At 58.5% G+C, this 16190-nt stretch overlaps 1 protein-coding gene across 1 annotated transcript in view; it reads left to right on the top strand.

Moving 5' to 3' along the window:
* The window catches only part of UBE2D2 (ubiquitin conjugating enzyme E2 D2), a 30716-nt gene extending 15313 nt beyond the window's left edge, over positions 1–15403 (top strand). The window contains exons 2-7 of the mRNA XM_029052948.2: positions 4435–4498; positions 10567–10598; positions 10705–10782; positions 10880–10985; positions 14355–14448; positions 15304–15403. Of these exons, the coding sequence (XP_028908781.1) occupies positions 4435–4498; positions 10567–10598; positions 10705–10782; positions 10880–10985; positions 14355–14448; positions 15304–15349 (420 nt within the window). The 3' untranslated portion in view covers positions 15350–15403. The remainder of the gene's footprint in view (positions 1–4434; positions 4499–10566; positions 10599–10704; positions 10783–10879; positions 10986–14354; positions 14449–15303) is intronic.
* The last annotated feature ends 787 nt before the right edge of the window (positions 15404–16190 follow it).

Below are 16190 nucleotides of genomic sequence, written 5' to 3'. Positions count from 1 at the left end.
CTTCCCTGACTGAATCCTCATTTCCCTCCCTCCTGCATCGTCTGAACGCTTCGATCCCTACCCTTTGAAGCCCTTGATAGCCACCCCACCTTCAGGACTGTGTACGTAGTCGTAATTTATTCGTTCATGTTACCGTCTGTCTCTCCCTCTCGATTGCGAGCTCACTGCGGGCAGGTGACGTATCTACCGGCTCTGCTATATCCCAGGCGCTTAGTTCGGAGCTCCGCGGACACAGTAAGCGCTCAGATATGATTAGTTGATCGAATAGTGCATTTATCAAGCACCGTTGTAAAAAAAAGTGCATCCGATCGGACATGTTGATTGGTTTGGTGGCTTGAGACTTCAGATGTGTTTCCCACCAAGTATCATCAGCGATGGGGTTTTTTTTAATGGCATTCGTTAAGCGCTTACTACATGCCAGACACTGTTCTAAGCCCTGGGGAAGATACAGAGTCATTAGGTTGGACACGGTCCGTGTCCCACAGGCGGCTCACAGTCTTAAGCCCCATTTTCCAGATGAGGTGACGGAGGCCCAGAGAAGTTAAGTGACTTGCCCAGGGCCACACAGCAGGCAAGGGGTGGAGCCAGGATTAGGACCCAGGCCCGTGCTCTATCCGTGAGGCCACACTGAGCCCCTATTATGTGCGGAGCTATGTACCGAGTGCTATGAGAAGCAGCGTGGCTCAGTGGAAAGAGCCCGGGCTTGGGAGTCAGAGGTCATGGGTTCGAATCCCAGCCCTGCCACCCGTCAGCTGTGTGACTGTGGGCAAGTCACTTCGCTTCTCTGGGCCTCAGTTCCCTCACCTGTAAAATGGGGATTAACTGTGAGCCTCACGTGGGACAACCTGATGACCCTGGATCTCCCCCAGTGCTTAGAACAGTGCCCTGCACATAGTAAGCGCTTAACAAATACCAACATTATTATTATGGGGAGAATTCAGTACAACAGAGTTGCCGGGGGCATCCCAGGGAGGGCCGCCGGAGTTCGCTTGTCGTGGCTCCCTGACTTCAGACTTGTCGATTCTAAATGGCAAAGAAATTAGCCCAGTTTGGGAGTTTCCAGGGGCCCTGGGCTCTGCTAAACAGAAACAGAGAGACCGGGATTCACCACTTCCGTTGGTGCGTGGAATGTGTTGTCATTACCTTGCTCGCAAATCCTCGTCCTCTCGGACAGTACACCGTTTGAAGAACCAGAGCGACAGGCTCCGTCGTTCGAGGATCGCTAGGGTCTACACAGAGAGCCGCACCGTGGTGGTGACCATGGGTGGGGTGTCTGACGAGGAGTCTTGGCAAGACGGAATCCGAAAAGGAGTTTCCGGCCAAGTTCCCACCCCACCGAAATAGCACTTCAAACTTAAATATGGGGGACAGCCTGCAAAGAGATGTCACACTCGTACAAAGCTTGGTGCGCTCTCTTGTCTCCGCTCTATTCCCGTGGCGCGTTCTCCTGTTGTGTCGTCCAGCCGCTCAGTACAGTGCGTTGTAGCAGCAGGCGCCCAATAAGTACCTTTGTAATCTCCTCAACTCCCAGTCTAGCGGTTCCAAAGGTTCGCTTTGTGGCCAAGTTATGGGCCTCACTTCCTTCTCCAGTTTGGGTCTGTTCCGGGGACACCGCCTCTCTCCATTGTCCATCAGTGATATTTATTGAACTCTTATTACGTGCAAAGTACTGTACTAAGCGGAACCGATCCCTGCCCACAAGGAATTTACAGTCTCTTGCCTCTCCCTCAAGCTTCCCATCAGCTTTCCCCTGCCAACCTCCTCCTCCTCTGTGAGGCCTAAAGTTTTACGTCGTGAGCGTCCTACTAGTGATTCTTGTGAGCAACAGCACTTTGAGTACCTCCTTAGGCCCAGAGCACCGTACTGGACGTCTGGGGGTATGGGCGATCTTGCGTCTTCAGTGGTATCTGATGTGAAGATTTCAGTGACCCAGCTGGGTTAATTAAGTCCAAGGGATTGAAAGACTCCCCCACCCTCCCCAGGTCGGGTTAAAATCGCCATGCGAGGAAAGGAGAATTGACCTGCCTTAAAAGAGGCTGATTTTGCACTTCTGATACCTTGTGTGATCTCCCCTTAGCCTGTAAGGTTTTTTTCGTTTTGGGGGTTTTGATATTTAAGCGCTTAGTGTGTCCCCGGCACAGTACTGAGCACTGGGATAGATCGAAGATGATCAGGTGGACACAGTCCAGGTCCCCATTTTGAGGCGGGTGGGAGCCGGGAGCCTTGAGCCTGCATTTGGACTCATTTTTACGTCCCCATTTTGCAGATGAGATACCTGAGGCAGAGAAGGAGTTGACGTGACTCGCCCAAGGGCACACAGCGGACAGGTGGCAGAGCCGGGGTTAGAATTTATGCCTTCTGACTCCCAGGCCCGTGTACTTTCCGCTGGGCGACGCTGCTTCCTGCCTCCTTTTGGGCAGAGAGCGTCTCCCAACTCTGTGGTACTGTACTCCCGCAAGCACAGTGCTCTGCACATAGCAAGGACCGTAGATTGATCCCTTAGACGAACCCAGGCTAGTAGACGCTCACTCAGTGGGCCTCTTCCCCCCCGGGGGTCTCCCGGAGCCTCTATGCTCCCCCATCTTCCCTCCCCCCGCATCCCCAACCTGGGGGAGGAATCACCAGCGTCCAGCCTATGCTCAGTGCTCTCAGGCCAGAGGAACCGAAAGGCGGTGGTCCTCCGGCCTCCACAGGACCCCGGGGGAGGCCGGCCAGCCTCCCGCTGGCCATCCCAAGCTCCAGCGGTGGAGACTGTTAATAATAATTTATAACAATTATTATTATTATGGTATTTCTTAAGCGCTGGAGTAGCCTCCTGCCACCTGTCAGCTGTGTGACTGTGGGCAAGTCGCTTAACTTCTCTGTGCCTCAGCTCATCTGTAAAATGGGGAATAAAACCGTGAGCCTCACGTGGGACAACCTGATTACCCTGTATCTACCCCAGCGCTCAGAACAGTGCTCTGCACATAGTAAGCGCTTAATAAATACTAACGTTATTAGATACAAGGTAATCGGGTTGGACACAGTTCCTGTCCCACAGAGGGCTCACGGTCTCGATCCCCATTTCACTGATGAGGGAACCGAGGCACAGAGACTTGCCCGAGGCCACGCGGCGGACAAGGGGCGGAGTCAGGATTAGAACCCAGGTCCTTCTGCCTCCCAGACCCGTGCACTACCCACTAGGCCATGTGGCTTCTTAGCAGAGGTTTCCTGCTTCCCTCCCCGGGCAAAACCCGGCCCCGGGGGGGCAGAGCCAGGCTCCTGATCCTCAAACGTCCTGTCTTTGACCCTCCTTGAACCAGCAAGGAAGGAAAATGCTTCCTTCCCCGGAAGGGTTTGGAAGAGAACCGTTACCAGCAGCGCTCCGATCCGACTGCTCCGTTCCCTTGGGAAACATCACGTCTTCCTCTCCACGACCTCCCCTTCCCCCCCGCCGCCCCCCAAAAATAATCTTCAAGAACGCTGGAATCGTTTTCTCAACCTCAGAGAGCACCGGCGGTGGGGATAGATAAGATCATCTGCAAATACCTTACGCCCGGGCAGCTCCGATCCATTATTTCCGCTCTTTAATTGTTAATTGCCCACCTCGGAGGCTTCTGTTAAACGACCAAAGCGGGCACCAGACATGAGCGTGGCATCGTGGTTTATAGTTGGCCCATCTGTCCAGCAAGCAAAAAGCGGAGCTGTTTTGGCAACGGGGTTGAAGGCTGACGCTCGATTCGAGCAAACACAGTCTTCTGGGTTTCTTCGGAATTCGAGGCGTTGGCGTGTGTTGCGTGGACTCCGATCTACCCTCTTTCGTCTCGGGGGCGGGGAGGTCTTCCGTAAGCTCGGGTTTTCTGCAAGAGGGGTCGTCCGGGACGTTCCCAGGAGCCGCGTGGGCTCGGAGATGGCGAATGCCATTTTGAAACTCGGCCCCGGGCGGCTCTCCCTTGCCTGACGCCTTCAACCGGCGTAGATCGAGCTCTAAAAGCTCTTTCCGTTGACCCCGACCCGCGGGCTGGCCCTCCGGACGCCCGTGAGGAGTCGCTCAGCTCTTTTCGACGCCCGCGTGACGCCGGGAGCCTCTGACCGAAGAGGAGAGGGCGGCCGGCTGCCTTTAAATCTGGGAGCCCGCCCTGCGCCTAGCCTGCTGCCTAGACGGTCTCCTTAAACGCGAACCTGAGCCCGAAAAGTCCGTCGTGGCCACTGTCGCGTTAAGTCACGGGCCCAGCAGCCGAGATTAGGTGGCATCGGTGAAGGGAAAGGTGGGTGAGGCCGGACCCCGGGTTAATTTTATAGACAACAAAGTCAATATTCTCCCTCTTTTTCTCTCCTTCCCTCCTCCCAACTCTCCCTTTTTCTCTCTCTCCCCCTCCCTCTCTGTCTCTCCTCCCTCCCCTCCCCGTGTCTCTTTCTGTCTCTCTTCCCACCCCCCTACCCTCCTTTCTGAAGGAGCTGAATGACCTGGCCCGGGACCCACCAGCACAGTGTTCGGCAGGTCCCGTCGGAGATGACAGTAAGTACCCCCGCCACCCCCTCCCCCGAGCACCCCGGCCACGGACCCCGCGGGAGTCGGAAGACCCGGATTCTAATCCCGGCCCCTGCCCTTGCCTGCCGGGCGACCTTGGGCAAGTCACTTCGCTTCTCCAGCCAGGCCTCAGTTTCCTCATCTATAAAATGAGAGTTTTACACCCGTCCTCCCTCTCCCCCTCGGAGTGAGCCGCCACGTTGTCCAGGGGCGCTCTCTGACCAGACGATCTGGAATCTCCCCCAGTGCTCAGTACAGTGCTTGACACGTAGTAAGCGCTTAGCCGGGGCCGCCGTTATGGCCGTTGGCGTTATCCGGGCCGGGACCTTGCGGCGTGAACATTCATCGTGCAGCCGCCTTGGCTTTCTGCGCAGACGACTGTTGCCGGGGTCACGGGGTAGGGTGACGACCCGGGCACCTCACGGGGGGAGTCCAAATGCAGGCTCAAGGCTCCCGGCTCCCACCCGCCTCGCGTTGCCCAGGGTCCCCCCAAATCCCACAAGCAAAGGCGGCTCTAATGGTCCTAACGGAGTAGAACGGCCCAGAAGCGGGGCGATTCTGAAACTGAATCAGGCCCGGGGTGGGGGGCTGCCCTGAGAAATGAAGCCTAAGAGACTCGGGGTCCCCCGTGCCGGTGCTGAAGAGAGAACCCCCAGCTCAGAACCAGGCCAGGCTAGATCCTTGCCACTGAGGAGCGTGAGCTGTAGTGGGCGGGGGCGACGGGACCAGGCATCAGTCAGGTCGATGGGACTTAACGGAGGCCTCACTCTGTGCAGAGCGCTGTCCTGAGCGCTTGGGAAGAGTGCAGCACGATGGAGTTGGTAGACATGTCCCCTGCCTTCAAGGAGCTGACGGTCTGCCGTCTCCCGAGCACCGTATCGCACTCGGGAGAGAGCAAGGCCATAGAATTGATGGACGCGATCCCCGCCCTCGGGGAGCCTGCTAAGATTTTAAGCGAGATGAAGGTTCGCCACACACAATTAAGGAACCCAGATGTTTTAAAAATGCCCCTCGTACCGCTGTAGCCGCTTTAAGCCCGCCGGAGAACTGGGTTACGTTCAATCATTCGGCCGATCAGTGGTATTCATCGAGCGCTTATTATGTGCCCAGCACTGTACCGAGTGCTCGAGAGGGTACAGTACAGTAGAGCCGGCAAGCATTAAGATCATTTGAATAAGTAAACGGGATTGTTAGTTTAAGGATAGGTACCCGATGGAAAGATGTGCCGTTAAAAGCTAGGGTGCAGAGAGGGGAGTCTGTAAACCACAATAATAACTGATATTTAAGTGCCAACCATGTGCTCGGCACTGTACTGAGCACTGGAGTCGATTGGAGATCACCAGGTTAGACCCAGGCCCAGGACCACATGGGGGCTTCCAGTCTAGGAGGGTGGACAACTATTAAATTTCCATTTTACAGATGAGGAACCCGAGGCCGGGCCGACTCCCGGGCTGGGCTCTTTTCCCCCAAGGCCGTGCTGCCGGTCGCTTGGTCGATATGAGTAACGAAAAGTTGGCGTAGTGACTGTTTCCCACGGGAAACAGCGTGGCCTAGTGGATAGAGCCCGGGCCCAAAAGTCAGCAGGACCTGGGTTCCAATCCCGGCCCTACCACCTGTCTCCTGTCTGTGACTTCGGGCGAGTCACTTCACTACTTTGCGCCTCAGTTACCTCGTCTGTAAAATGGGGATTAAGACCGTGAGCCCCACGTGTCCCTCCTGATGAGCTTGCGTCCTCCCCAGACTGTAGTTCGGTGTCCTAAGTAAGCGCTCAACAAATGCCATCGTTATGATTATTTACTGAAACTCAGTCGGTTCTCGGCTTTGCGCCTGAAATCCAACTTATCAGAAGTTAAGAACTTAGAGAGGCAGCGTGGCTCAGTGGAGGGAACCCGGGCTTGGGAGTCAGAGGTCTTGGGTTCTAATCCCGGCTCCGCCACTTGTCAGCTTTGTGACTTTGGGCAAGTCACTTAACCACTCTGGGCCTCATTTACCTCATCTGTAAAATGGGGATGAGGCCTGTGAGCCCCATGAGGGACAACCTGATCACCTTGGATCCCCCCAGCGCTAGAACGGTGCTTTGCACATAGTAAGCGCTTAACAAATACCGACATCATCATCATTATTATTATTAGAAGGTGGGGGGGCCGAGCCGAGATTAACTGTCCAAGGAAGACTGGGGTTAGGCTGGGGGGAGAGCACACGTGCGTGTGCCGGGCACCGTACTAAGCGCTGGAATAAGCACGATATGTCCGGGAGGGAGTGCTGCCCCACTTCCCAGCCCCACGCCCCGCCGGGGACCCCACGTGTCAAGGAGGCTCAAAGGCTGCGGGGTTTCAGAGGCCCCCAAGCCTCGAGGACTGGTTGCCTCCCAGCCGGCCGTGGGCCACGGACCTCTCCGTCCCCACCTTCGCAAATGACGTCCCAAACCGGATCGCACACGGGCCAGCCTGGGGCCAAGACGGCTGCCAGACCGCTTCCCTGCCCCACCCATAAGCGCAAGCCTCCAGGCCGGGAAGCCACTGGGGACCATCCCGGGCAGGCAGAGCAGGATATCTTCACTCGGTCATCCCCCGACTCACGGTGCCGGGTCTTGGACCACAGGCGAGCTGTTGGATACACGGCCTTCCAGCCCGTGCTCATTTCTTCTGTCCCAGACCCACGAAAGATGGTTCTTTCTGGTCCCAGGACATATCCCGAGTGCTTTCCTACCCCTCACCTTCTCCATGGACCACCAGGCCTCACTCAATCAACAGTGGTACTTATCAAGCACTTGTTCTGTGCAAAACATTGTTCTGAGCATTGGGGGGAGTCCAAATCCCTGCCCTCTAGGAGCTTCCGGCCTAGTTGGGGAGACCAACGTTGAAATAAATCGCCTCCTCTAGACTCTAATAAGCTCCTCGCGGGCAGCGAATGTGTCCGTTTATTGTTGTATTGTCCTCTCCCAAGCACTCAGTACAGTGCCTTGCACACGGTAAGCACTCAGTACGATCGGGGGAATGAATTGATTAAAATAATCTAGAGATGGGAAGTAATTAGGGGAGTGGTCCCCTCACCCTCCAAATCTGAAACCCGAGTCCTGCCTCACCCATTCCGTCTCTCAAAAAGGGGTGGAACTCGGAGGGCAAGAGGAAGACTACACAGGGGAGTCCGTCTCCTCTTGGGGTTCCTCTGCGTTACCCATATTTCCAGTGTAGTACCACCGTGCCTCTCAGATGCCATTAATAACAACAGACGGGCGTCCGCAACCGCAGAGTCAGGTCGAAGGCCTGTTGAACTGGCGGGTCTTCCAACTTTCCCATCCGGAGCGAATCGCCCACCATCGCCCACGACTTCTGCCTGAAGCTTCCTGAGAGCGAGCACCTCCAGTGCATGCCGCGCTGTAGTCACGGGGCTGCCCTGTAGCGGGCTAAAAATAACTTGGCGTGGCAACCAAGACTCAGTTGGCACTTTGCTTTTTCTTTTTTTTTTCTTTTAAATGGTATCTGTTAAACGCTTACTGCGGGGCCAGGCGCCCTACTAAGCGCTGGGGTAGATACAGGCTAATCCGGTTGGACGCGGTCCATGTCCCACATGGGGCGCACAGTGTAAATCCCCCATTTTACAAGTGAGGTAACTGAGGCACAGAGAAAGGAAGTGAACTGCCCGAGGTCACACAGCAGGCAAGAGGCAGAGCCGGGATGAGAACCCAGGTCCTTTTGACTCCCGTGGCCTGGGCTCTCTCCACTAGGCCACACGGCCAAGGCGTTACCAGCACGATCGGGTTCCTGGCCCGGAAGGAGTAAACCCCACCCGGAAACATCCTGCTGGTTTAAATTCCTTCCCCCCCGCCACCACGAGGGTTGCTGATCCATTTATTTTCCAAGTTGGAGAAATCCCAAGGATCCGGGCAAGCCTGCCACGTACCCCCATCCCATACTTCCATCCGTGCTGGAAACAGCTTGGGGGTCCGGAGGACCTGGATTCTAATCCCGGCTCCGGCACCCGTCTGCCCTGTGACCCTGGCCAAGTCACTTCGCTTCCCTGGGCCTCAGTTACGTCATCTGTAAAATGGGGATTTAAGACTGTGAGCCCCACGTGGGACAGACCCGAAAAGGGACCAGCCGGGGTTGGTCACCGGACGTGTTCTTATGATAATGTTGCCCTTCCTCTTGGGCGTAATCCAAACGTAGACGTGTCAGCAGAGAGAGACCTCGTCGCTAGTATTTTTAAGCCTGGGCGCGGCCAGTTTCCAAGCGCCAAAATGACTGCGGATTCCTCGGTCTTCCAGGATTTCCCTCCCTTAATCCGGTGGAATTGGATTTTGAGTCCTGGGTGAGAGAGCTGAGGAAACTCACACCCTGCAACCCGGCGATAGCACGTTCTCAGCCCATTTCCTCCCTGTTGATCAGTTGGTGGTATTCGTTGAGCAGCCCCTACGGTGTGCCGAGCACTGTGATAAACACTTGGGAGAGATGGAAGGCCCTTAAAGGAGCACCTGCTGCGGGGAGGAGCGGCTCCGGAGAGGGACGAACTGCGAGGGGAGGAGAGGAAGGTGTTTCCCTCCTGAAACAAATGTTTCCAAGGACTCAGTTCCTTGACTTTTTTTTTAATACCCCCAGTGCTTTTTGTTGAGCGCTTAGTCTGTGCCAGGCACTGTATTAAGTGCTGCAGGAGATGAAGAATCATCAGGTTGGACACAGTCCCTGTCCTCCGGGGAGTTCACAGTCTTAATTCTCATTTTACAGATGAGGGAACCGAAGCACAGGGGAAGTAAAGTGCCTTTCCCCAGGTCACACAGCTGACAAGTGGCGGAGCTGAGATTCGAACCCAAGTCCTCCACCTCCCAGCCCCGTGCTCTTTCCACCGGGCCGCGCTGCTGGTCTGAACCGACTCTAAACCTAGAGCTGTTCACTTGAACACTGAGCCTCTGCTCCCTCCAGCCTCAGTTACCTCCCCTGTAAAATGGGGATTGAGGCCGTGAGCCCCCTGCGAGGCGGGGACTGCGCCCAACCCGACGATTGTGTATCTTACCCCAGCGTTTGGTACAGTGCCCGGCACAGAGAGAGCGCTCTGACAAATACCAAAAGCTCCTCTGGGGATCCTAGAGAAAGTGCTCCTCCTTGACACCCCGAAGCAGGGGGCTCGTGGCGGGTCTCCACTCCGGGCCCAGTTAGCCTGCGAGCGAGTGGCTGCTTGAACTCGCTGCCTCTGGCCCGGGAGGTGGCTTCTGCTGCCCTCCTGGCGCACGGGAGTGACTTGGGGGGGCTTCCCAAAGGAAGCCACCCCAATATCTGCCATCATTCATCTCGCCCCTCTGCGCCACCACCGGCCGGCACTTTTTCTTTCAGTGGTTTCGGTTAAGTGGTTGTTATGTGTTAAGCGCTGGGGGAGGTACAGGCTACATCCCGCAGGGGCTGACAATCTCAATCCCCATTTTACAGGCGAGGGAACTGAGGCCCAGAGAAGTGAAGTGACCCGCCCGCGGTCAGACGTCAGTGGTGAAGGCGGGATTGGAACCCAGGTCTTTCTGACTCCTGGGCCTTTGCTCTGTCCATTAGGCCACGCTGCTCCTCGCCCACTGCAGGAGAAACTCGTAGCGGGGCTGAGAGTCGAGCTAGATCCGCTCCCCCACCCCGGATTCATTTGTCCTGGTCCCTTTCTCTGGGGTTCCCGGGAGCAGATGCCAATCGGGGCGGGAGGCCGGGGGGACGGGCGGTCTGGCGACTTGGGACCCCACTGACAATAATAATAATTGGGATTTGTTTAGCACTTGCTACGTGCCAAACACTGATTCAAGCCCTGGGGTAGATCTACGATATTCAGGTCGGTCCCGCGCGGAGCTGAGTAGGAGAGCCAACGAGGGTCGAATCCCCATTTCGCAGATGAGGGAACCGAGGCCCAGCGAAGCCAAGCGACTCCCCCGAGGTCGCCAGGCGGGCGGCCGCGCCGGAATTAGAACCCTAGTCCTCTGACTCCCGGGCCCGGGCTCTTTCCACTAGGCCACGCTGCTTCTCTTAGTGACTGGTGTTCTCTCTCTCTCTCTCTCTCTCTCTCTCGCTCTCTCTCTTGTCTTTCAGTGTTCCATTGGCAAGCCACAATAATGGGGCCAGTAAGTATCCCGACCCCTCTCTCGCCACTGTAAATTCCTCGCGAGAGTCCAGCCTCGTTTCTAATGGTGCTCTCTCCTTTGTCCTCCTCCCCCGCCCCCTCCTCAGAACGACAGCCCCTATCAGGGAGGAGTATTTTTCTTGACAATTCATTTCCCGACAGATTACCCCTTCAAACCGCCCAAGGTGAGTAAGGAGCCCCGACCGCCCCTTCTTCCCCCGGCCCCCCACGACCTCGGGGCCCACTGATCTGAAGGCGGGGGCCTCCTCTCTCTCTCTGCAGGTTGCATTTACGACGAGAATCTACCATCCAAACATCAACAGTAACGGCAGCATTTGCCTCGATATCCTCCGGTCACAGTGGTCTCCAGCACTAACTATTTCAAAAGGTACCGATGGCGAGGGGGAGGGGGATGTGCAATTAATCACGGCGACGATGATCGTGGTATTTAAGCGCCTACTGTAGACCGTAAGCTCGCCGCGGGCAGGGAACGTGTCTGTGGTCGAACTCCACTCTCCCGAGTGTTTAGCTCGGGGCTCTGCGCACGGTAAGCCATAGATGGATTGGATGAATGAATACGTCCGGCGCCGTAGTGAGCGCCGGGGTGGATACAGGCGAATCGGCTTGGACACGATCCCTTCCCCCCACGGGGCTCCCCGTCTACGTCCCCGATTTGCAGATGAGGCCGGGGGAAGTGACTGTCCCAAGGTCACCCAGCAGCAGGCGAGGCCGGAGTTGGACCGCAGGTCCTTCAGACTCCCAGGCCCGAGGTGTCGCTGCTCCTCTCTGTCCTGCTCCTCCCGTGCCCGATCTACCAAGCCGGTAGTTCGCGAGCCCCTGCTGGGTACCGAGCACCGTACTGAGCACCTGGGAGTCCGTCGGACTCGAACCCCCACCCTCAAGGAGCTGATAGTCACCTTGCCCTCCGCCGGCAGGACGCCCCTAGGGAGGAGCCGAGTCTCTGGTCCCGTCACCCGCGGTGGGCTGTCGAGGCGAAGGTCGCGACTAGGCCGGGCAGACCCCTGCCCCACGACCGGTTCCCCCGGACGTTCCCACTCGGCTGGTTTCATGCCTCTCGGGCTAGGCACTGTACTAAACGCTAAGGTGGATACAAACAAACGGAGTCGGGCACAGTCCCCGTCCCACACGGGGCGTACGGTCTCGAGCCCTCTTTTACAGATAAAGTAACTGAGGCCCAGATAAGGGAAGCGGCTTCCCCAAGGTCACCCACCGGACAAGTGGCAGAGCCGGGATTAGAACCCATGACCTTCTGACTCCCCAACTGACTGACTCCCCAACCCGCCCCCCATTCCCCTGGCCGGCTGATGGGCAGCGGTGGGTCCAGGGGGTCCTCGAGGAACGAGCTAGACTCGAACCTCTAGACTGTAAACCCGGTGTGTTCAGGGATTGTCTGTATTGCTGAATTGTACTTTCCAAGCGCCTAATACAGCGCTCTGCGCACGGTAAGCGCTCAGTAAATAAGGTTGAATAAATAATGTACGAACGAACCTCGGGCATCCTCTCAGCCACCAACCAGTTGGACGCCACGAGATGCTTCTCTTCCTCTCGGCGGGGCAAGTGGTCATGATAAGAGAGAAGAAGAATAATAGAGAAGCTGCGTGGCTTAGTGGAAAGAGCCCGGGCTTGGGAGTCAGAGGTCGTGGGTTCGAATCCCGGCTCCGCCGCTTGTCTGCTGTGTGACCTTGGGCAAGTCACTTCTCTGTGCCTCAGTTACCTCATCTGTAAAAATGGGGATTACAAAATGTGAGCCCCACGTGGGACAATCTGATTACCCTGTATCTCCCCCAGCGCTTAGAACAGCGCTCTGCATGTAGTAAGCGCTTAACAAATGCCATTATTATTATTAATAAGCACGATATGTGCCGTCCTCGCTGACATACAGTGAAACCCCCCCCCCCCCCTTCAGCCGCCTGTGGGGACCTTACTCCCCTAGGGAAGGCGGTTTTTTCCACCAAGGGAACATGGCTGTCGGCCCATCTACAATGGTATTCAAGTGCTTACTGTGTGCCAAGCACTGTGCTAAGCCCAGGGGTAGATTTCAGGACAGTCAGGTCACACACGGTCCCTGTCCCGCATGGGACTCACAGGCTAAGTAGGGGGGAGACCAGGAATGAAATCCCCATTTCACAGGTGAGGAAAGTGTGGCACTGAGAAGCGGAATGACTCGGCCGGGGTCAGCCAGCGGGCGGGGACGGAGCCAGGATTAGAACCCGGGTCTTCCGACTCCCAGGCGTGAGCTCTTTCGGCTAGGCCGTTCTGGTCCCCAGCAAGATGGCGCGTCTGGGGAAAAAAAACGGTCCTAAGGCGGAGGAGGCTCGGGAATCGGTGCGGCCAGCCCACGGGGACCGCTTTGGACCACTCCCCGACCCCGGGGGGACGGGGGCAATCTGCAGTCCGGAGGGCCGGATAGCAGAGCGGTCCCAGAGGGAGCCTCTAGCCAAGCGGTTAATGCTTCTTTCCTTCCGGGCTCAGCGTCTGTGGGCTGTAATCTGGACCGTAAACGTGTCGTGGGCGGGGAACGTGTCTGTTTACTGTCGTATCGTACCCTCTCGCGCGCCTAATACAGTGCCCTGCACACAGTAAGCGCTCGATAAATACGATCGAATGAGCAAAGGAAGGTAAAGCCGCCCCTCACCCGGCGGAGGTGCCCAACCCATACGCGTGCCTCCGTTCAACCCCCCCTCCGGCTCCAGACGTCGCCGGGGTCTTGGCTGGAAGGCCGGAGGCGGCAGACCGGACCCCGACGGCACGAACCGCCGGACCTGTAGCGAGGCAGACCCGGAAATGGAGATTTCGGTGTCTCGTGTCCGGCTGGGGACGGAGGGGATGGGCCCGGCCCTGGCAGACCCGGTGTTCGCTGGGGAGGGCGGGGCGGCTTCCTCCGGGCCTCGGCTCCGGAGCTGACCGATGCGTGGGTTCACCGTGGAGGTCGTCCCTTCTGGCCGCGGGGCAGGAATGGGGCGCTGGGAGACCACGAGAACCAGCACGGGCTGGTGGCCGGAGCCCGGGCCTGGCGGTCGGGGTCCTGGGTTCCGATCCCGGCTCCGCCACCCGTCTGCCCCGCGGCCCTGAGGAAGTCCCTTGGCTCCTCCGGGCCTCGGTTCCCTCGTCTGTAAAATGGGGATAGAGACTGGGAGCCCCACGGGGGACAGGGACTGTGTTCGACCCGATTTGCTTAGTTCATTCAACAGTATTTATCGAGCGCTTACTATGTGCGGAGCACCGTTCCACCCTAGCGCTTAGTACGGTACCTGGCACACAATGAGTGCTTAGCAAATACCACCTCGCTGGGACGGATCCTTTCTGGAGAACTGCCCCGGGTCCCTCGAAGGCGTCCGAGCCCTCCCGGTTTCAGATGCACACGACCCCTCGGCTTCCGACGTGGGCGGCGAGGGGGTGGTAGCCGGGGCGAGCCGGAGCCCGAGCCGAGGGGGTCCCATCCGTGCGCCCCCCTCCCCAGCAAACATCGGGTGAACCGCGGCGGGGGCAGGCCACCTTCGGGCTCCTCGCCGAGAGTGGCCCCGTCGGGTTCTTGTCCGGCGGAGAGTTGAGTCTCCGGCTCTGTCGGTCAGGGGCGTTTATCACGGCCCCTTCTGGACGCAGACCCCCGTCCCCAGCGCCCGGTCCGCGTCTTGAGTCTGGGCAGGAAATCCCAGTCGGCCAGCCTCGTGTGACCGCTCTCGGCAGCTGACCGGTGTCCATTTCTGTGTGTGTCTCTCTCTCGCTCTCTCCCCAGTACTCTTGTCCATCTGTTCTCTGTTGTGTGACCCCAATCCAGATGATCCTCTAGTGCCTGAGATTGCCCGGATCTACAAAACAGATAGAGAAAAGTGAGTAGGGAAAGGGCAGGCCCCGGCCGAGGCCCGGGCCGGCGGGGCGAGGAGGGGTGGCCGGCCAGCCTCGGGGCCGGCTCGAAGGCGTCGAGGATTTTCAGACGCGGGGACCTGCGCGTCCCCCACCCCGCGTCTCCGCCAGAACGGTGTCCCGCGCTCGGTCCCGCGGCAGGAGGAGGTTGCTCGTTGGGCAGGACGGGGAGGGCTGGGTTTGGGTACCGGACCGGTACGGTCCGGGGGCGCGTCTCCTGTTGGGTCCTCTCCCCGCCCCCCCCCGGCCCGTCTTCGCCTCTCCCGACTCCCCGCTGCCAAGTTGGCGGAAACCTGAGCGGAAGCAGGTCGTGCGATTATGGAGGGTGGGGCCGGGCGCGCCGCTGGGTCGGCTTCCAGAACGTGAGGGCTCTTGGCGGCCTCCCCGGGGGGTAGGGACGGCCAGTAGCCGGGGGCCGGAGGCGGGACCGTCCCATTCCCGCTCGACTGCCCTCGGCGGTCCACGCCGCGGTTGAAAGGGACCGTGACAGGTAAGTGGGAGAAAGGAGGGCCGCCCCTGTGCCCCGGACTCTCCCCCAGCCCCGCTCGCAGCGGGGATCGGGGCTCGTGCGAGGCGGCGGAGCTTCCCGGTCGGCCCCGATCCCGTGGCGGAAATCCCTCCTCGCCGAGGCCCGGGGGGTCTTCCCGTCCCCCCGGGGCCTTCCCTCTCCCCTCCGCCTCCCCCCCCCCCCCCCGGATCGGGGTGGGGGGGCCCGGCTTCGCCGAGGCCAGAGCGATGGGCGGAGCCTCGGCTACCCAGCCCCCGTCCCCCTCGCGTGGCCGGGCGGGCGTCGCTAGCCGTCCGCCTCTCTGTGTGCGCAGGTACAACAGGATAGCTCGGGAATGGACTCAGAAGTACGCCATGTAATCACCGCCGCGGCCGGATCGACCCCGCTCCCAGATAAAGCCGGGGGAACTCTGACAGAGAGAGGATCCTTCCGATTTCCATCCGAGCGCTTTCGACGAGCCCACGCCTCCCCCGCCCCCCCCCCCCCCCGGCCCCCCCCCGTGCACATGTTTACCTGATCCAGCAGTGCTGCGTGTCGTCCGTTCTTGGAACAACCGAATAGAGATACTGTTTCCCGTTCCCCCCGCCCCCCGCCCCCCTCCGCCCTTCCTCCCCCGACGTCCCCGGTCCCCACGTCGGCTCCTGGCAAAGAAGTGCGTGCGTGGGGGTGTACACACGTGTGGGGGGGTGTGTATGTGTGTGTGCAAGAAGCCAATTCTCCAGTCATAACCTAGTTGTGAGACTAAAAACCTTCCCCACCCCGGGCGATTTCAAATTCGAGGCCGAGGTTGGGGTAGGGGGGTGGGTGGGCGGCGGGGGGAGGGAGGGGGGTACGGTGCCACTCACCTGCTGGGGGAAGTGCTTTTTTTCTTCTTCTTTTTTTTAAAATACACCAAGCGAAAGCGCAAACCTTCGAAACTCCTAACAGTTATGAAAGGCAACCGTTTCTGTGTTCGTTTCACCCCAGGGGAGCCGTCCTCTCTCCGCAAAGACTGAACCCCGACCCCCCCCCTCACCCCACCCCGCATCCTTTGTTCCAGGTCTAAGCCTAACTGATCAATGTTGAAATGGATTGGAGCTATTGGTTACATTAAGTGATTGATGGGTTTTGTTCACAAACCAGCTCCCTTCCCCTTTCCGTCTCCCCCGCCCCCTCCACCCCCACCCCCCCCAAAATACTTTGGGTTTGTATGTGGTCTCT

Source organism: Ornithorhynchus anatinus, chromosome X2 (assembly GCF_004115215.2).
Source record: "Ornithorhynchus anatinus isolate Pmale09 chromosome X2, mOrnAna1.pri.v4, whole genome shotgun sequence".
Taxonomy (NCBI): Eukaryota; Metazoa; Chordata; class Mammalia; order Monotremata; family Ornithorhynchidae; genus Ornithorhynchus; species Ornithorhynchus anatinus.
This window is presented reverse-complemented; position numbering and strand designations above follow the sequence as displayed.